Source organism: Tamandua tetradactyla, chromosome 3 (genome assembly GCF_023851605.1).
Source record: "Tamandua tetradactyla isolate mTamTet1 chromosome 3, mTamTet1.pri, whole genome shotgun sequence".
NCBI classification, from domain to species: domain Eukaryota; kingdom Metazoa; phylum Chordata; class Mammalia; order Pilosa; family Myrmecophagidae; genus Tamandua; species Tamandua tetradactyla.
The window spans coordinates 17,131,465-17,152,387 of NC_135329.1; the positions used below are offsets into that span (position 1 = coordinate 17,131,465).

Consider the following 20,923-nt stretch of genomic DNA (forward strand, 5'->3'; position numbering starts at 1 on the left):
CAGACCATGGATCAAGGAGTAATTTTGACTTTCAAGTCTTATTATTTAAGAAATACATTTAATAAGGCTTTAGCTGCTATAGATAATGATTCTCTGATAGATCTGTGCAAAGTCTATTGAGAACTTTCTAGAAATGATTCACCATTCTTGATGCCATTGAGAACATTTGTGGGATAGGCCACGGTGGCTCAGCAGGCAGAGTTCTCACCTGCCGTGCTCGAGACCCGGGTTCCATTTCTGGTGCCTGCCCATGCGAAAAAAAAGAACATTCGTCATTCATGGGAGGAAGTCAAAATACCAACATTTACAGGAGTTGGGAAGAAACTGATTCCAACTCTTATGGATGAGTTTCAGGGGTTCGAGACTTCAGTGGGGGAAATAACTACAGATGTGGAAATAGCAAGAGAATTAGAAATGGAGCTTGAAGATATAACAGAATTGCTGAAATCTTATGATTAATGGATGAGAAATTGCATCTTATGGGCGCATGAAGAAATTGGTTTCTTGAGAATGGAATCTATTCCTGATGAAGATGCTGTGAACACTGTTGAAATGGCAACAAAAAACTTAGAATGTTACATAAACTTAGTTAACAAAACAGCAGCAGTATTTGAGAGACTTCTGTTTTGGCAGAACCCCTACTGTGGGTATAATGCTATGAAACACCATCACATGCTACAGAGAAATAGTTCATGAAAGGAGAATTCTGTAAATGTGGCAGACTTCATTGTCTTATTTGAAGAAATTATCACAGCCACCCCAACCTTCAGCAGCCACCACCTGATCAGTCAGCAGCTGTCAACACTGAGGCAAGACCCTTCACCAGCAGAAAGATGTTGACTCCCTGACGGTTCAGATTATGGTTAGCATTTTCTAGCAACAGAGTATTTTAAATTAAGGTATGTACATTGTTTCTTTTAAATGTCTCCCTACATATTTGTGTATCTATACATAACACACAAACAGGCAGATATGAGTTATGTACATTGTTTTTTAAGACATAATGCCATCGCACACTTAATAGACTGCAGTATAGTGCATTGGAAAATAAAAAAATTCATGTGATTTACTTTATTTATAATATTTGCTTTATTACAGTGGTTGGAACCAAACCTGCAGTATCTCTGAGATGTGCCTGCAATGGTTAAATTGTTGGGGTCAGCAACTTTTCTTTTCTTCCTAATGTGAAACGAAAACAAGAATCTCCATTCTGTTGTTGCAGGTTTAAGGAGTTCATGAGTAAACATGTCCACTTAATGTGTCACCGGATCTGTGTGCGAGCCCTGACAGCTATCATTACCTATCATGACAGGTGAGGCAAGTTGGTACTAATCCAAAAGGAGACGGTACTGGCAGAAAACATGACCCACGAACAGTGGGCCAAATGAAGATTTTTATGAGGTTTTTAGTTGGCGCTGATAAAGCTCATGAGGTGAGAAATAGGTTCCAAATGAATTGTTTTGCTCTGATTTTTGTTGTTTTGTATACATTTTACCAGGAAAAACAGACCTAGAAACGGTGGCATCTGTGTGGCCAATCATACCTCTCCTATTGACGTGATCATTTTGGCCAGTGATGGCTATTATGCCATGGTAAGATTGGTTTCTGTTTTCTTGTGCTCAAGCTTCCTACTTTAGACAGACAGCTCAGGCCTGGGAGGCTTTTGGACTGTTCACAGAGCCCTTTCGTAAGTATAGAAACATGTAAACCTTTTAAGAGTGGGTCCCAACTTAGATGATCTCCTTTGGTTCTGTTGCTTTGGGGAATTCTTTGTTGCTTTGAGAGGAGATGTTCCACACAGGAGCTGTCATGGGTCACTGAGTATGTTTGCAAATTATACTTTAGATGTTTAAGCAGACCATGGAAAGGGTGAAGGATCAGGAAGAGAAGATTTGAAAGGACTGGGTTCATGGGCTTTGGAGACTCTGTTCAGGGAGGGACATTTTAACATAGGGTATTACTCAGCTATATAATTTTGTTTTAAGATTTCAGTTATGTTTTTAATTATACATTTCTGGTATTGCTGATTACAAGGCACAGTTTAAGGCTCAGGAGGTAATAGAAGCGTATGGTTAGCTGTAAAATGTTAGAAGGTGAGAGGTTGAGGTACTTACCATGCAATCTGGGGCTTTCTCCCCAGAGCGGAGGCATTTGTGTGAGGAGGGCGCCACTGATAATTGCTTCTTTGTCTGTGATTAGGTGGGTCAAGTGCATGGGGGACTCATGGGCGTCATTCAGAGAGCCATGGTGAAGGCCTGCCCTCACGTCTGGTTTGAGCGCTCTGAAGTGAAAGATCGCCACCTGGTGGCTAAAAGGTACATCTGACAAATGCTGTCGTTCAGCATGATCAGTTATATCAGAAAAGTACGCAGAGGAGAACCATTTCAGGATAATATCTTTCCACAGTGGAATTACAAGTAAATTTATTTTCTTCTTGGCACATTCTTGGTGTTTTCTACACTGAGTCTATGCTGCTTTTATAATTTAAAAATTTCTAAAATAAGGAATGTATAAGATATAAAAGTCCTTGTATTATTTACTGTTAGTAATGTTTCCTATCCTTTTTGATTCATTTCAAATGTAATAAGCAAAATATGAACTTTTAAAGCTATTTGAAATCTCTAAATGAATTCATAATCACGAATAAAAACAAGTTCAGACAAAGGAATAAAGTCCTGCTCTATTTTCAAACTAAAGAAAAGAAAGAAAAATGTAAATCAGGTACAAGTAATGGAAAGAGCTTTGCAGTAGACTGAGAAGAATCGAGATTCAGACGAGACTGTCCCATGGGGATCAGAGCGCCTCCACCAGGTTCCCTTCGGTGCCTCTCTCAGGGGCCACGAGCCGGGTGAGCTGCGGGTCTGGTGCAGCGAGGCTGCCCCATGGTCGGGTCCAGATGCTCATTGAGGGTGCTGTGTGCAAAGCCCTGTGGCGTGGTCCTTGTTCAGATAGTCCCAAGTCTGAGCAGTGTCATCTTTGTACAGACTTAATTGGACACTTGCATAAATTAGATGGTTGTTGCCTAGTTTTTCCTGTCCTTATTAAGTTTTATCTTTATGAGCTTTAGACTATAGGCTTATAAAAGATGGCATTATTTTTCTTATTTTATACATCTAAAATACTGTTTAAAACTCAGTAGATTATTTATAAATACATTTTGAAGGTGATGGGCATAATGCTTTCTGATCCTTAGTTTTATTTTTCTCTTCTGAAGGTTGACTGAGCATGTGCAGGATAAAAGCAAACTACCTATCCTCATTTTCCCAGAAGGTAAGAAGGGGGCTGCTCACCTATATTTGTTTCCATGATTACTGTTAGGTCCCCTTCAGGTTAGTTGTGAAACTGAAATCTCAGGGAAATTCAGAATTTGGACTACGAGTGCCATAGTATGAACTTACTCAAAGCAGAAATCCCCTCTGTAAAATTTCTGACAATAGAGTTCTTACTGAGACTTCCCAAGTCCGCTGAGTATCTCTGACCTTTTATCTAGGGTGTCTGTTAGTCAGGGATAGTGGTCCTGTCAAAAGAGAACAGAAGCAGTACAGTATTTTACCCTTTTCTTTTATGTATTCATTCATAAATCAGGGGAATGTCAGATTTATTCTGTTTAAGAAGCTATTAAAAGAGCCTATATTATTACATTTAATCCTTAATGAATTGCTAATCTCTGGGGTGGAGGACCAAAATAAATAGTATTTTCCTCTCCTGCTTTTTAGGAACCTGTATCAATAATACATCAGTGATGATGTTCAAAAAGGGAAGTTTTGAAATCGGAGCCACAGTTTACCCTGTTGCTATCAAGGTAGGCGTCCTCAGATGGTACACGTGGCTATCACTGCAGCTGCCAGCGTGGGGTGCGGCAAGAGGAAGTAGGAGGAGCTGGTAGGAGTCAGTGGGTTGATCTTCTCCAGTGGAGCAGAGTAGGGGCTTGGCTAAGTGGGCCACGTGCTAGAGGAAGAGAAGCTTAAGTTGTGTGTGATCTCCATTAGAAGGGACTGAAGAGTATTTAAACTGAGGAACAACCAGATTCCACACCCACGCTTTGCTGCTGCCACCAGATTCAGGAAATGGTGAACCCTTCATAAACTTTTATATTTTCCCCCCTACTTATTACCTCTTCCTTCATAAACCTAGCAGGGATATAGGATACGCGCCACTTGAAGAGGTGACTTACTGCAGGGCGTAGGGTATGTGGCTGCCTAGCTAGGTTTATAGATTTTAGGTACAGATATGTCCTTATTACTGAAGAAATGACCCCATTGTTTTGGCTTGTGACATTATCTTATTTATCAAAAACAGCTCATAAAAATGAAATGGATCTTAAGAATTTATCTAATCTACCCTACACCCTTCAGGAGCTTATACCTCTCTCACTGTTCATAGGTACCTGAAGAGATGGAAATTAGTCAGCTTTCCCCCCCTGCCCTCTCTCACCCTCTTCACCTCTCTCTGATTGTGTAAATAGATACATAATATTTCTAAAAGAACCCAGGTCTCGTTATGATTCTAAGACAATACAGACTATTGTCAATATGTTTAAAAGTATTTAGGTTGAAATCCCAGATCAGGGTAAAAAATAAGTAAATTTAAGTCAGTTTTGTCCTTGGAATTTAATCTCTGGACTTTTTAGGGGCTTGTTTATCATGTTTAGAGCAGTCTGTAGAAATTGTTTTTACTTTGTCTTGACCTGTCCAGCACAGCGGGGACGGCTGGGGAAAGAGGCTTCCTCTTAGTGAAGCCCACACTTGGCCAGTCTTTTCCAGCTAGGTGAGGTCTGAGCCCAGGCGTGGCAGATGAGCGTGGACGACACGGGGTAACTGATCAGTGGTAGGGTTGCCAAGAATGGATGTAAGGATGCTGCGTCTGGGAACAGCGAACAAGAGAAACCCACTCTTTTAGAAGAAACTGTCTATGTGTGGGGTGAGGAGTGCACTGTCCTGCCACATGTGTGCAGTCCTGCGCTGCTGTGAGGGGAATCAGACATTTCACCGTAATGTGTTTATTAAAAGCCTTATTGCTCTCTCGAAAGCAGTGGTTCCTAAACTTGATCCACCTCAGTATCACCTGGCGGGCTTGTTAAAATGCGGATTGTTGGGCCCCACCTCTAGAGTTTCTGATTCACTAGGCCTGAGCTGGGGCCCAGAATATGCCTTTCTGACAAGTTCCCAGGTGGTACTGATACCCAGGGAGCCACACTCTGGGACAGTGGTTCTCGGCATTTATAAAACATGGACCTTCATGAGAGATAGCTCCTCCCAAGAAACATTTTTGCATGAAAATTTTACATATTATTTCATTTGTTTCACAGATTTATTAAGGCCCATCTATGATTAAAGAATGTCTGTTCCACAGAAACTGTTCCTAGTATAAAACCTTCATGGGTAACCCAACTTGGATAACCATAGCAATTTCAAGGCTCTTAAACTACATTTCCATCCGGATGAAGTCATTATCTAATATTGAGCTTTTTGCCTTCTTTTTCTTTCTCTACATTGTCTGCCCAGCATGAAACAAAGAATCTTCCCTGAATAAAGGACTCTTACACTCTTACTTATAATAAAATTTCTATTCATATCATGCTTTATAAAAATATTATAACTCTTTCTAGTCATGTACATTTACACCTGTTTATAACTCATTCTTCTCCCTTATTTTCTTTTGGTCTTGTAATGTGAGCTTGTTAAACCTTCAATAATTAAATACAGATTTCCTAGTTTCTGTGATTAAACCTGGATGTTTTCATTTCTATAGTTAGGTCTTCAGTCTAGTCTTAGTTATCCATTTTTTTATTCTCAGAATCATAGAACTCCTAGTTGGAAAGGCATGAGGAATTGTACACTTCAGATCCAACCCCAAGTGCAGGAAACTCTGCTACAGCATTCTCTGCTGTGGCGTTTTCAGTGAAAGAGGATTTATGACCACTGGTGACGGCTTAGTCTGTTGTGGGATAATTCTTGAAATTCTGTCTTTTAATTTTCCTCTCTGTTCCTTGGTCTTTGCTTATAATTACACAAAGTCAGCTAATGTCATTTCTATTTTAGCCCTTCAAACATTTAATAGCAGTTCCATGGCACTCTGCTTAGGGATTCCATTGAAAAAAATTATTTTTGTTACTTCTTGTGCAACTTGCTCCTCTACCACTTTTCCCTCTCTTGTTTACCACCTCTTGAATTATTCTACTGATTGGGAAAATGAGGTACACAGCTGCAACCACATGTCCACAAAATGCTGTTTCAGTTCAGTCTTTTTTTCCTCGATTAGAGTGATTGGCAGATGAGAGTATCTGATAAACCTCCTCTTTGGTGAGAAATGCAGAACGTGGGATTGATACCTCCTGAAATGATCATTGTATGCCCATCTATCTACTAATGACTTACTCAAATCAAAGCAAAGCTTCTTATTTAAATAGGTAATTAACTTTATTAGTGGGATTGTAAACACAAAAATATAAGCTTTTTCCTTGGTCATATCAAAAAGTTGGTGGTTATGGAAGAAAATCATTCTCATAGAGGGGATACATGTGGAAGTTTTTATGAGTGAACTGACATGCTCTCAGAGAGGAACTCTGGAAGAGGGGAGGGTGTGGATGAAGTAAGTATGGTAAAATGTTAACTGTTGACTCTGGGCATGGATATCTGGTAGTGCATTATCTGATTCTATTTTTGGATGAGAACTTTATCGACAAAGTATATACATTGGAGTAAAATGTAAAACTAATTGAAGAGCGAGGAAATTTGTTTGAGGTGGGCAATTAGGAGAGTCCTTATATTGATCTATGGTAGAAACCTGGTCAGTTAGGGCAGGGTAATGTTGCTGAGAGTCTTCAGAAGTGTTCCTGTAGTGGTTCAGGGTGCAGCTTTCAGACACTACCCCCCAGTGGACATATTACAGAAAGTTGCTATTGGCATCCACACATTGTTAGAACTGTCCACTTCTTACCATCCAGCTTTTCATTGTTTTTCAGTATGACCCTCAGTTTGGTGATGCCTTCTGGAATAGCAGCAAGTATGGGATGGTGACGTACCTGCTGAGAATGATGACCAGCTGGGCCATTGTCTGCAGTGTTTGGTACCTGCCTCCCATGACCAGAGAAGTAGGTGCAATATCATCACAGCAAGTCTTCATTCCCCTTTGTTTGACCATGAACCTGTGTTGAGTGGTCTTACTCTTTCTTGCAGGCAGATGAAGATGCTGTCCAGTTTGCCAATAGGGTGAAATCCGCCATTGCCAGGCAGGGAGGACTTGTGGACCTGCTGTGGTGAGTTTAGAGCCAGACTTTATCAGCTGAGTCTAGGAGAACATGAATTTCTGAAGTCAGATCACTCACTCTGTTTACACAGTGTTCTCTTCTCTCTGATAGAGAGATTTAAACTCACCACCTCCAGAGACTGAGCAGTTTTTTGGGCTCCTTTCTCCTAGTTCCAGCCCAGAAGTGTTCAGTGCTGCCTTTACCTGTCCTTGGGGAACATGGAGTCAAGGATGAATTGGACTAAGCAGTCACTTCTCTGATCCTTTCAGGATATGGTACCAGTCTTCTAAGGCACCCAAACAATCCTGATGCTGGTCTAGAAACCCCTTAGGAGTTGGCTTGCTCTGATGTCAGTGTATCTGGCAAAATTGGACCATTCTGAGAAAGGCAGAGTTTTATTTATTGCATATAACTTGTTACCTACTAGAACTGGGGTTGGCAAGCTTTTTATTTTAAAAATGTCATTAAATATTTTACACTCTGCAGGCCATATGGTCATTGTTGCGACTGCTTGATTTGGCCTTTGTGGACATGCGGCCCTGGACAATAAAAGTGAATGAGTACGGCCGTGTTCCAGTAAAACTTTATTTACAAAAACAGACAATAGTCTGGGTTTGTAAATAAAGTATATATATTGGTTTGTATAACAAAGTATATACATTGGAATAAAATATAAAACTAATTAAAGAGTGGGGAGATTTTTTTGAGGAAGGCTAACCCGTGTACTGGAGTCTAAGGGAGTTATCCTCCATATGACAGGAGACTGATAGGGATAAATTCTGGTTCAAAGAAACTATTACGATCTCTAGGACTCTTAGGTTTAAATGAAGGGTCCACTCTAGAGGGCATTTGACTTGAGTGAGCATTATAGGAAAAGTCCTAGAGATCCAAATTTTCAACTGTACTGTAGAGTCTCAGCTAATAGCATGGCCCTTGCATTGTGACCTTTTAAAAACCATTAACATTCAGTGAACTTTTACTGCATCAGACATTATTCCGATGCCCTATTTAATCTGACCCCATCCTCAAAGTAAACCCATGAAGTATAAATATTGTTATTCCCATTTTAGAGATGAGAAACTGAAACCTGGAGAGTTTAAGGAACTTCTTTCCAAAGTCACAGAATAGTACTGGAGCTAGATTTTGAACCCAGCTGTGAGATGCTTCTAGAGCTTGATGTTTGTCCACTACTCTCTGTTCCCTGTCGGTGAGGCTGAACGAAGACAAGTGTGGCTGCTTTTTTTTTTTTTTTTAACATTTTTAATTGTGAAATATATATACAAAAAAGTGGTAAAGTTCAAAATACATTTTAACAAGTAGTTATAGAACAAATTTCAAAGTATGGTATAGGTTACAGTTCCATAATTTTAGCTGTTTCCTTCTAGCTCCTCTAAGACACTGGGGACTAAAAAAAATATTAGTATAACGATTCAGTAGTCATACTCATTTGTTGAATCCTATCTTCTCTGTTACAACAACTCCTCCTCCTTTGATCATTCTCCCAATCTTTAGGGATATTTGGGCGGTGTCCTTTCTAACTTCTTCATGTAGAGAAGGGATGTCGACATAATGGGATAGGGTGATGGTATTTGCTGTTGCTTTTGGAGAGACTGGTAACTCTGGGTTTCAGGGCTTATCTGGCCTAGGAACTATGTAGGCTTTAGGTTTCTGAAAAATAAACTTAGTGAGTGAAACTTTTATAGAGTCTCAGATGGAGCCCTGCATATTCTTTAGGGTTTACAGGAATACTGTTGGTTGGGGCTTGGCATACCATGGCAATTAGCAATATCTCGCTGAAGCTTGCACGAGAGTAACCTCCAAGAACAGCCTGTTAACTCTATTTCAGAACTCTCTTAGCTGCTGTTACCTTATTTTATTGCATTTCTTTTCCCCCTTTCTGTCAGGTAGGCATTGTTGATCCCTTGATGCCAGGGCCAGACTCAACCCTGGGAATTACCTCTCACACCGACAGGGAGACTTCCACTCCTGGGCATCAGGTCCCACGTCGGGGGAAGGGTAGTGGTTTCACTTGCGGAGTTGGGCTTAGAGAGAGAGAGAGAGAGAGGCCACATCTGAGCAACAAAATAAGTTCTCTGGAAGTAATTCTTAGGCATAATTATACGTAGGCTTAGCTTCTCCACTACCGAAATAAAGATTCATAAGAGCGAACCTCAAGGTCAAGGGCTTGGCCTATTAATTTGGGAATCCCTAATGTTTGAGAGAGTATCAGGGATTTCCCCAGTGGGGAAGTTTAATAGTTCTATATTTTTTCTCCAGTCCCACAAGGGACTTTGCCAGTACTTTTAATTATCTACCCAGCGTACACTGACAGGTATCTGGGTATTACCTTAGGCTATGCAGAACTGTGAGGCCTGGTACCCAGTTCTAGGCTCCATGTGTTTAGGTTGTTTAACTGAACTAACCAGACAGGTTGTTAGAGTGTACGCTACAGAAAATTTAGGTTTTGGACAAAATAAACCTTTCTTCCTTTGATCTCACACAGTAGGTGAAGTTCTAAAGTACAGACAGTATCATCCTTTACCTTGTATTCTCATATACTTTAGTCCCAATCAGATCAGCTTCATTCTTATCTCTAATGGAAGCCTGGTCTCTTTTGCAGCTTCTTTAACAGTTGCCTTACGTAGCAGTGCTGACTTTCTGAGGTGCAGAATTCCAACTCCTGAGTGTTAGGTGTCACACAGGTACCCACAGTTCCAGGAAAATAACAGGTTATACACATTGAGCATGGCGTCTTAGAATTTAGAGATGACGCTTAAAGCTCAGGAATAAATGTGACTGCTGTAAGAGCTTACACTCTAGGCCCCAATTTTCTGTAAGTGTTTTCTAAAAGAGACCATATAGGATTTGTTCTTTTGTTTCTGGGTTATTTTGCTCAACATAATGTCCTCATGGTTCATTCATCTTGTTGCATGCCGCTCAACTTCATTCCTTTCAATAGATGCAAAATATTCCATCATATGTTTATACCATAGTTTGCCCTTCTGCTTCTCAGACAATGTACACTTTAGCCACCTCCATCCATTATGTGTCATGAATAATGTCACCATAAACCTCAGTGTAAGTGTGGCTACTTTTTAAAGGAAGCGTTTGCTGTAGATTTTAAATGGTGTCAGAAAGACTGCGAGTGGCCTTGGGTTTTCTTTAGTCATTGAAGGTAAATATAATTGTAGACTTTAGACTCGGAATTGTGGTGAGCAGTACGGGTGGGAGTGGGACTCGGAAGAAACAAATCTCACTCTAGAAGGTTCATTTGGGGATATTGGAAAGAGGTGCTGGGGTGATAAGGCCAGACGGTCAGGACTTTGAGAGTCAGTCTAAGTTTAAACTCTGGTTCCCTTAAGGCATTTGATTCCCTTAATCATGGAAGCTTCAGGTAAGAACTTGCAAGGCTGGCTCTCCTTCCTTAACGCCAGAACACTCCTAATCCTTTATTAGGTGAGAATGAATGTTACGAGTAGAAAGAATTTAAACCTTTAAACCTACCTTCGTAGGTTAAAGCAATGATAAAGGTTTTTGAATAGCAATTCTGACCCCAGGGCAAGTCTTGAGGTTAAGAGAGTCATGAAACACTTTTGTTTCTGGCAGGTTTTTCTTGGGTTTTGAAAATAGCACAATGCACCTAGCCTGTGATGCGTGGGGTGGATGGGAGGCCTTTGCTATTATGTCCTGCCTTTTTCTCATCAGGGATGGTGGTCTGAAGAGGGAGAAAGTGAAGGATACATTCAAAGAGGAACAACAGAAGCTGTATAGCAAGATGATTGTTGGGAACCACGAGGACAGGAGCCGGTCTTGAGCCCTCGCCTTGCACTGGCTGCAGCCACTATGCCCGAATCCTGACACGTGAGCCAGCCGGAGTTGTGGCTGCCACCGTGCTGCCCCTGCCGCCACCGCGCTGCTGCGTCCTTTTCAGACTTGGGGGCTCTTTGGGGCTGCTCTGGATCCAGGACTCCAGCTTCTTCAGAGCCGCACTGGAATCCCTGGCCCTCGGGCAGTACAGCCTGCCCTTTGGCTGTCTGAAGTGGGTGTTGCTGCCCCAGAGGAGATGCCTTGTTTCTTTTACAATTAAGTCCATTGGAAGAATGCCATTAAAGTCCCCTCCCCACCTGTGCACGTGATGCGGGGCTGCATGTTATGGGAGAATCCGCCACATGCCTGTGGTAGGGATGTGCGGGATATTAGTCTTCTACAGATGCTCACATGCCAGGGTTCTTTGGTGGGAGAAGGGTCCATGCCACTCTTGGGAGAGGGACTGCTGACATAATGTGGCTTCTGCCTAAACATATCCCCCCACCCCAGCCTTGGAGCTCTGCAGACTTGACAGAAAAAAAAAAACTATAGTCTGAAGGAAAGGGCTTTCAGCAAAACAAAATTTTAAATTCTTGTGCTACTACCCTTGGGAAGTCACCAAAGGGGATAGAAAGAGGAGAGGTGGGCCACTGACTAGTCTCTGTGTGAATGAGGAGTCCTTTTGCATTCAAACTCTGGTGCCGACCTTGAACTCCCCATGTGACTTGCTGTTTGTTAATGTGTGCCTCGGTTTCCCCATCTGTAACGTGGATCAGGAAGGGGAGGGTGGTGATACCTACCTCACAGGGTTGTTGTGGGGATTAAAGTGCTACTAAAAATTGAAGGACAAGTAACGCTCAGTGTTATAAATTCAGGCCCGTGGAAGTGGCAGGACGAGGTCTGTGCTCAGAGCTGCTGCACTGGGCTTCAGAGTTGTCTTTGTGAGTAAATAAAGTTGTCTTGGATGGTGAATGAAATGAAGGATTTTTACCTTCTCTTTTCCTCCCAGAGGCAGATGTAGCCCCAGGTAACATGCTTCTTATCAAACTTAAACTTTTCTTACTTGAACTTAAACTAGGGACTCTAGAATGAGGAATAATAATTGTTCAGAAGAAGGTCAATTGCATCAGATATGTATGTATCTCCATTCAGAGACGCTGGACATTATGAATTTCCAGCATAAGCCAAGATGTGGATTTCTCCCCAAATGGGAGCCCAGGATTAGAATCATGTAGTAGAAGGACTGTTTCGTTGAATTGGAGCTAAGAATGAAGGAGGCATGGGTGGTGTGGATGTAAGGGGGTGATGGAAAGAAGCAAGTCATATAAAGGGGCGGGTGGAGAGCAGGAGTCCCTGGAAGGAGTTAATGAGGGTGGCGGGAGCGGTAGGCGGACCCGCCATGCACTGAGGGCTTCCGCACTGTGGCTCCCTTACAGCCACAGGGGAGCCTGGGCTTCACAGGCCTCCTGACTCCACCTTAGTCTCATAGTAAAGGGAGACTGAAGCCAAACAGCCCTTGTCAGTTCTTGCTTCTGGGGTCTACCAGTTTCAAATCTGTTGGGAGAGTTGCCTCACCCCATCATTTATCCAGCCACCCACCCACCCAAACCCTCCTCTCTCCATCCTCAGCACACTCACACCTTTCGGGGTTTTGTGCCAGCCATGCTGTAGGTAACACATCTCCACAATGGCGCTCTGGCTGGGGTTTGGGTATGGGGGGGGGGGGGACCTTGTTCCTAAGGCTGCTGAACAGACATCGCTTTGTCAAGGACCCTGTCTTATTTGACTCCTTAGTCTGTCTCTTACGTCATCTGCTTTCTTCCTACCTCCCTGAATAAGCCTCGCATTTCCTATTACCTGCCCTTTTGCAAACCAATGAAAAATTTCATCATCTCAACACTATTATGAGTATAAGAGCAACTTATGAGCTGTTTTACAACATGTGTAAGAAGGAAAAATGGTTTTCATCCTTTATAGGAAGTGATATTTAGTGTTTAAAAGCTATCTGAAATGATACTATCTGATATTTCAGACAGTTAAAATTGGTCTTTGAAAGAAAATTGGTCTTTAAAGGTTAAGTTCCCTTTGAAAAAAGACTTCTCAGATTCCTGCTATTTAGTACTATTATTTTATGATTTATGTATTATATATTTTGTTTTTGTTTTAATCAAATAACATAGCAGGGTACTGCAGAGACCGGGCTTAGAATCATTACTATTTAAAGAAATACCTGTGGTAACTTAAATAATGACTATTTGACTCTTTTACTAACAGCTAGGGGAGTGGGTGTGAATTACACCAGCAAAAATAAAACCCCTAAACTTTCTTTAATGCCATGTTACAAGCATGCAGACTCATCGTACTGCTCCATCCTTTGTAATTGAATATTCTGCAGCCCCCAATTTATCCAGAAGCCAGAATATTTGGTTTAGGATAACTACATTGTTCTTAGTGGTAAAACCTTATGACACTTAGGAATAACAACAAAGAAACATGTCAAGTATAAAATATGTTCACTCAGGTGATCCCAGCAGGGATGAGGAAGATCTTGGAATAAAACCAGTGGCATTCATCAGTGGAACAAGCACTGGCCAGCTTCTACTCCTGCCTCCAAACCTGCAACTCCGCTGTTTTAGCTTTATTTGTCAGGGTCCAATTTCCTGGTTCTCAACTAGATGACCTCTAAGGCCTTTCCACCTCTGAAATTTCCATGATTTATAAACCCATGGTTCAAAGTTTGGCTTCAAGCTCTAAAATTGTCTAGGTTCAGAAATAGGTGAGGTCAACTGTGATTCCATCTGTTTCCTCGTTGGGGCTAGCGGGACTACATTCCACTAGACAAGTCCCTTGTGTAAAGGAGGATCAGCAAGTATTTTAGGTGATTGTGGGGTTGGTCCCACATTTCTCTTGGGCTGGGCGGTTTGAGTTGTGGATCTAGGAAAAGACTTTTTTCACTCCAACATGAGATTTTTCCAGCTAGTTAGAGAAGAAACTTTCCAATAAAGCTAGTAAAATTCCCCTGACACGGGAAGCTCAATAGAGAGCTGTCAGCCAGGCTGGAGCTAAGCAAGCTGAGCTTGACAGAGCTCTTTGAGATGACATCCATGTGACGGAGTAGAACCAACTTTGGGACTTGATTTCTTACTGTCTCAGACCTTACTCTTTTTTGCTGTCCTCCAGAGATTAAAAGCTTGAAGAATGAGGGGTGGTAGGGGTTCTCCACAGAACCCCAAATGCCCACGCACAGCCAGTAACAAGGCAGAGTCACGTTTCACACCCTCACAGCAGAATCCTGCCAGCGTGGGCACCACCCTTGTCATTCTGGAGTCTTCTGGGTCTATAAGTCCTGCCATTTTCTTCCTGGAATTGACCAATAAAACTCCGTTTTTGATAGGATGGTGCTTCCTAATGTCCCCTGATGCATGGATGATTCCACTGTGTCTTAGGTTCCATCCACCTGCTCTGCATCTTGGGTGGCCAGACTCAATTTCTCCAACAGAGTTTGTCCTGTGGCCCCGGACGTCGGTGCTGGCAGGGCAGCTGCACGCACGCTGACTCTGGGACAGGCTAAGAGCCGACCGTCCAGTCATCCATCTCCCGTTGCACCAACATCCCTCCCCCCCCCAGTCAATATGTCTCTCTCCGATGGGAAAGTTAATAAATTTTGCTCTAGATTAAAAGTATTGATCATTTCATTTGTAAACGATAAATAAAAAGGGGGAACTTTTCATCGCACCAGGGGTAGCGTCTGGTGTATTTTGCTGGTGAGATTGTGCTAGCCGTGCTCGGGGGTGGGCTTCTCATATGCATTCCAGCCGGCCGGCTGCATTGATTTCCTATTAGTCTCCCAGCACCACCCAGTAACACATCATTTCAGTACCTGCTATTAATGGTCTTTTGATAAATAATCACTTGTAAGTCAATAAATTTTTATTAAACAGTGTGGCTCTTTGATTTATTAAAATCCGACCATGTTTGTCTGGGAGAAAAGGGATGCTGAATTGAAGTGGAGGTTTCCATACATCTTCCTGACGCTGAGCAGTCAACGCAGAGGCCAGAGAAAAACAATTGCATTTTAACAGAAACAAAACAGCCGAGTTTGGAACTTGGGCCCAGGGAAACTTTATCTCCGTCAGTCTGAGGCTCACTCTACGGGGAGCAGCTGCAGGCCTGAGGGCGCCGTGTCAAGAACTTTGTGTTCGCTTCAGAAAGTGGTGAGGTACCTGGGCGGGACCCCCTTCCCTGCTGCATGCTGGGATAGCCCAGCCCCTCGGCCCAGCTGAGCTGGATGGCGCACCCTGGAGCAGGCACCCACTGCAATCAGACATTTGAGATCCATGAGAAAAGTTGGACTGTAGGACCCTCTAGCTCCCTTCCTGGCCAAGCCTCCACCAAAGTCACATCCGTGGCAGGAAATGCCTCGATTCTGTACGTGGCAATTTGGCTGTATGGATATATTTTTTAAAGTGGGCCAATAGCTGAAGATTGGAAATCTTTTTCTGTGTGAAGTTTTCATTGGCATAAAATTTGCTGTGATGAGTCTGATACCTTTGTTCAGACCAAAGTGGCCCCAAATAGACTGTTGTAGATAGAGGAACCCAACTGCTCAGTCTTGCTCCAGAATTCCCAGTCCAGTGGGAAGTTGTGAGAAAGAGAAAAAAAAAATTTGGTTGGTAAAATAATTTTACTTAAATTAATAGTTGGAACTCTTAGTTCTTGGCCCTGCCTCTTTTCAGGCTATATTTAGTGTGATGATTTGTCAACCCGAGAGGGGCTTTTGAAAGTTGGGATTACTAGTAAAAAGTTCCACCGAGGGCTTTGATTTTTTTTTCAACTTGGCTGCAAGGTTTTTTATCTGTAGTTGCTTGGATGGCCTTGGGGTGTGAAAACTGCTGCATCAGGGAGCCTGGAGGGTGAGTAGGGAAGCTGGGAAGGTGCCTAGGAAGCTGCAGAGCGGTAAGTAGTAACACAGGGGTGTGCAGGGGGCTGCACCCCTCCCCAGTGTGCAGGGGGCTGCTGAACGGAGCTCGGTTTCTCTTCAAAGGACCTCTCAGACCTGTGCCTAAGGCTTGGGCCCACCCAGCCCAGGGTCACGTGGTGGTGTGCCCCTTGCAGGGTCAGGGAAGCCACAGGACAGTGTGGTACCGTTCTCTGGAACATGAGTGACATGGAATATATTTTGCACTTAGCATGCAAAATTCAACTCCAAGGTAAAGCAGGAGATTTTCTGCAACGTGTCACTTGAAAGTTTCTCTCTTTGGACTTTGCTGATTCTTGCCTACATCCCTTCCCCTGTGGATATCTCTTTCATTCTGTTACTAGGAGGACTTTAGTGGGGAAGTTGGAGAATCATCATCTTAGGGTTTCTTGTACTCTATGAGTTTACTTCCAGTGATTTCGAGTCAAATATGTTAAACTATGAGGCGTCCATTAGAGCGGCTAGTGGGGAGTGAGGGGAGTGAGTTGACAGTAGAGAGACATCCCTTCTGGCATGATAGAGTTGCAAGGGGCATTTGGGCCGCCACCCAGCAGGTACCTGCACCACCTGTTGATATGACTGGTCAGTAAGAAAGTGGGGAAAGGTGGAGGCCAGAAGACTGTGTCTGTCCCTCTTGGAATTAAAAGAGGAGACGAGAAGCTTCTAGAATGGAGGATCTGGTTGTCCTAGAGACAGCTTTGACCACGTCTTTCCTTCCTTTGACCCCCACGGGTCCCAAAATTCACTTTGAGTGCCTCCAGACCCCTACACATATTGCAGACTCAGTTCTGAGCAGCTGGAAATGAGGTCAGGAGAAGGTTAGGTGGTCTCTCCTTATCTAATCACTTCCAGAGGTTTGGGTAAAGATGTTCTTAGATACTCCCTGTCGTTCTCTTTTGGGGTGTGGACAAGCATTGTGTTCTCTCTAGCTGAGTAGCCTGCAGGGAACCTGAGGCTGGGAGCCTGGGCTCTGCCTCTGCAGGGGAGGCCGGGGAAGTTCCGAGCATCTTATTGGGGTCCTGTCTCCTCCTGCTGCTGCAGTGGTGGTGGGGAAGGGCTGCTTGCACTCAGATTGATCCACCAGCTGTGATTTGTCATTTCTCCGAGGCAGGCGCTGTTTTCTCTGGCTTCAGGAGGCCCCTTCGACACCTGCTTTATTTTTCTTCCTGCGCTGACGTGACGGGAGACAGGTGTTAAACTACTTAATCACTTTAAAATTGTTTTAATTTTCTGTTTTTTATTGATCTCTCCAGCACCAATTAATCAGCTCACTGGTCCAGGCAGTTAGTACATTAAAAATTGTCAGGGAGGCCGTGCATCTTGCAAAATGTCTAAAAAATATTCGTCTAGCAAATTTCGTTTTTCTTTGGCATGCAACAGTCCTTGGCCCACGGCTCTCCCACCCAAAAGACACTTCTACCTCTGGGGCTTGCATGTCGGGGAGTGTCCAGGGTCCAGGAAGAATGCCGGCTTTCTGTGGGGAAAAATGAAAGCAGGAACCTCTTTGTAGCACTAACTTGTCACCTTCCCTTACACTTTTGTTCTGTGCTTCGCTTCCATCCCTGGTTCTCCTTTCTCCAAGAGCACTGGGGGTTTTTGTGGAAGGGCGAACTTGCTCTGGGTCATCGTGTCCTGACCCCCACGAGGCAGGACTTTCCAATTCGTAACTGCCCTCGTGGCCGGGCACCCAGCCCACAGCCAGATTTCCTCTCTCTGGGGTGTCGGTGCTTTTGACTTGTCCTTCTGACAATGCCAAAGCCATCTCCCCTGGGACAGGGCCCCTCTAAACTTGGTAAACCTCTGTCTGCTGGCAGGTGGCTGTGGGTCACGCTGCCTCACCTCTGGCACTGCCATGGAACGCCCTGGCACCCCCTCTCCACAGTCACCTGGTCCCGTGTTGCAAACCCTGGCCGTTTGTCTTTTATCACCCCTCTTGAAAAGTATTTATGAATTACTTGGCTGTACTTTCTGAATTAAGTAAAGTGGGGACAGAATAACCCGGGCCTCCAAGATCATTTCTAGGGGAAGAAATTTTGCTTATCTTTCCATTTTTGCCTGATTCTCCATCACTTTCCGCAAGGAAGCCTCTCATTTTTTTCTGCAGCAAATTAAATACCAAAAGGCCTGCGTGCAGGGCCTGGGTTGCCTGTCCCTTCCCAAAGCGTCTCTCCCCTTCCAGCCCCCCACTCCTTGCCCTTCTTTCCCCCACTCTCAGCTGCCAACCCAAATTGGGGAACTATTTGTGTCCCCCCATCATGCTCCACCTTTCCTACAGGCGCTCCTCAGAGACCTTGGGTAGAAACCCTTTAGAATAGGGACCCCCTACCCCCCACCCTGAAGGGCTGGGGCACGAGTCCCGCAACGTGGGAAGTGGAGGGGAAGAGACGCCCCCAAGGCCGGCTGCGGGGCTGCTGGTGGGGCAGGCACGTTGGTGGCCCCGCGTCCCGGCTGGCTGCGGCCACTTATCTTCCTCCCCCACTCCCCAGCCCCACCCGCTCTGTATTAATTGGTATATGATTGGGCCAGGACATATAATCTAGTATTGATTTTCTCTCTGGACGCCACAGCTTTATTTGCTCACATCTGCCTTGTGTTTAATTGGTGCTTTGCTCTGGAAACGGGTGATCTTATCGGCCTGTTTGGTTTCTTTTCCTGGGGCACACAGGCACGCACACACCCTCACACTCAGCCCTGAGCCGCCCAGCCCTGCCCCTCCCTGCCCCTGCTGCAGCGAGGCATTCCTGGGGGGGGTGGGGGGTGGAGAATGACCCAGAAGGACTTACTCAGAGAGTTCCTGTCTTTACACTTGACCTCACGCTCTGTGGCTGATCCTTCCTGGAAGTGTGTGCGTGTGTGTGCGCACGCGCATGTGTGTGTGTGTGTGTGCAATGATCATTGAGGAAAACACAGGCTCTGGAGTCAGACCTGGGTTCAAATCCCATCTCCTCTCTGTGTATAAACCATTCCTTTTAAACCATTTAATTTTTCTTGCACCTCAGTGTCTTCTTTATGTGAGAAAAAAAAAAAAGACCTGCTTTGTAGGATTTCTAGAGGTCGTCTGTCAATCACCATGCTGCCTGGCACTCAGTAGGTGCTCAATAAATGCCAGCTCTTCGGTGCATCATGCTGTCACATTCAACCTCTGCAAAAAGAAAAAGGGTCCTCTGCTCACCATGGGTGGGAGTGGGGCCCGAGATTGGGGACCTCTCCCCTGTTCCACCCCCAACTTCCCCCTGCACCAGGGAATCTCATTCTGGGCAGGGCCCCTCCTGTCGTCTGGCATGCCATCTCCACTGCACCCCTAGGCTGACTCCTGCATTGGGGGGGCGGGGGGGTTGTGGACTCCACTGCATTTGGGCTGGTCCATCCAGGGTTTTTTGTAGTAAAGGGAAAATGTAAAGGCCAGAGGTAAACACTAATTTCCTATTGACACAACATTAATTTTCTGGCTTGGACAGGTGAATGTGCTTTCATTCACTTTACCAAGATAAATGATATTTGTTTGCTTGCTAAGAGAGGCCTAACCAGGGGTTTTGAAGCAAGGCTTACTGAGTTGGCTGTTGGCAAACTGCTCTATGTGGGAGGAAAGATAGCTTCTTCCCCCCACTTCCAACCTCACTGCCCCCTGATGAGGAGCTGGTGCCTCCTCCTAGAAGAAACCAGACAAGGGATTATGGAATAAAGAATGTGAGCTATTTGTCTCCCGGTGGACAAGGCTGTAACTGACATGGACAATTCCTCAAAAGACCTGCAAACTGAGGTCTGTAGACCCACCTGCCCTCCGCCTGCCTGTCCCCTGCAACTGTCACCCTAATTGTGCAAACTGGCCTTCTCTCCATCGGCACCCAAGGCTGCTGTCAATTGCAGGATCGGTCTTTAGTTCATTGCTCTGAAGAGTGAAAAAGAGTATTGGAGGGGCCAGGACAGGGGCTGGGGGTGGGGTGGGGGCTGGGTACTGAGCATCAGGACACCTGAAGATGCCCCATGATCTTAGAGCCTATAAGTGACACGGGAACAAGATTGGATGAGAACAGTTTCTCTCCTGAGATTTGTAGTCTGGGCATAGCATAAATAGGGCAAGAAAGGGTGCCACAGTACGGCCGACTCTTCTCAGCAGAGCGGCCTGTCGCCTGCTCCGAAGGAGGGTGCCTGGGTTGGAGTCCAAACCCCCGGACCTCAGCGCCTCCTGGGGATTCCCTGCCCTGCTGCCGGGCAGCCCCCGCCGTCACCGCGGAGGCGGCCTGTCCTCCAGGGGACAGAAGATGGCGGCTCCATCGGGGTTTTGACCAAGGCTCCCACCTGATAATCACTTCCTGGGTGGGGAGGGATCCTTTCCTGACCCGTCCTGTCCCCTACCCAGCCGGCTGGGCCCAGAGAACTGGGAAGTGCCGCGACGTCACCGAGAGGCGCCGGGTCCCAGGAAGTGGTCGCAAGAAATGCTGGGACGGCTAAGCCAGGGCAGGTTCCTTCATAAATCCCCGCCATGTGCGCTTGGCCCGACCAACCTACAAGCAAACAAACAGGCTAAAAACATTTTATTTTTACTCTTTTTGTTAGGATTCTTTCTCTTATAAATGACAGAAACACAGCTCAACCATCTCTCAAGGGGTAAGTCAGGCCTGGCTGGGTCCCGGACGGAAATGATGTTGTCGGGACTCAATCCCGCTCTTCCTCCACCTCTGGGTCTACCTCGTCCTGGAGGCGCCCCTGTGGGGACACAGGTGCCCCATGGCAGCAAGATGGCGGCGGCACTCCAGGCTCCCAGGCCCCAGCGCCAAGGCAAGGGGTAGGAGAGCCGCGCCTGAGAAAGACCGCCGCTCATTGGCTGGAGTCAAAGCTCATGCCCATCCCCGAACCAATCCAACATGTAAGCAGGGCAGTGGCTCCCA

General features: G+C 44.9%; 1 protein-coding gene and 1 long non-coding RNA gene across 5 annotated transcripts in view; one reads left to right on the plus strand and one right to left on the minus strand.

Annotated features, from left to right (window-relative positions):
- The window catches only part of GPAT4 (glycerol-3-phosphate acyltransferase 4), a 34,057-nt gene extending 22,024 nt beyond the window's left edge, over positions 1-12,033 (plus strand). For all 3 annotated transcript variants that reach the window (XM_077152573.1, XM_077152575.1, XM_077152574.1), the window contains 8 exons: positions 1,223-1,312; positions 1,499-1,592; positions 2,200-2,315; positions 3,215-3,270; positions 3,717-3,802; positions 6,965-7,093; positions 7,179-7,258; positions 10,955-12,033. In XM_077152573.1, the coding sequence (XP_077008688.1) occupies positions 1,223-1,312; positions 1,499-1,592; positions 2,200-2,315; positions 3,215-3,270; positions 3,717-3,802; positions 6,965-7,093; positions 7,179-7,258; positions 10,955-11,063 (760 nt within the window). In that variant the 3' untranslated portion in view covers positions 11,064-12,033. The remainder of the gene's footprint in view (positions 1-1,222; positions 1,313-1,498; positions 1,593-2,199; positions 2,316-3,214; positions 3,271-3,716; positions 3,803-6,964; positions 7,094-7,178; positions 7,259-10,954) is intronic.
- Positions 12,034-17,274: 5,241 nt separating this feature from the next.
- Positions 17,275-20,821, minus strand: LOC143677067 (uncharacterized). Of its 2 annotated transcripts, XR_013172368.1 has the most exons (6): positions 20,630-20,821; positions 20,334-20,539; positions 19,809-19,923; positions 19,584-19,683; positions 19,066-19,176; positions 17,275-17,508 (listed from the first exon to the last, which is right to left on the minus strand). It is a non-coding gene; the product is annotated as an uncharacterized LOC143677067 (long non-coding RNA). The 2 variants fall into 2 exon arrangements; XR_013172367.1 differs by lacking the exon at positions 19,584-19,683.
- Between the last annotated feature and the right edge of the window lie 102 nt (positions 20,822-20,923).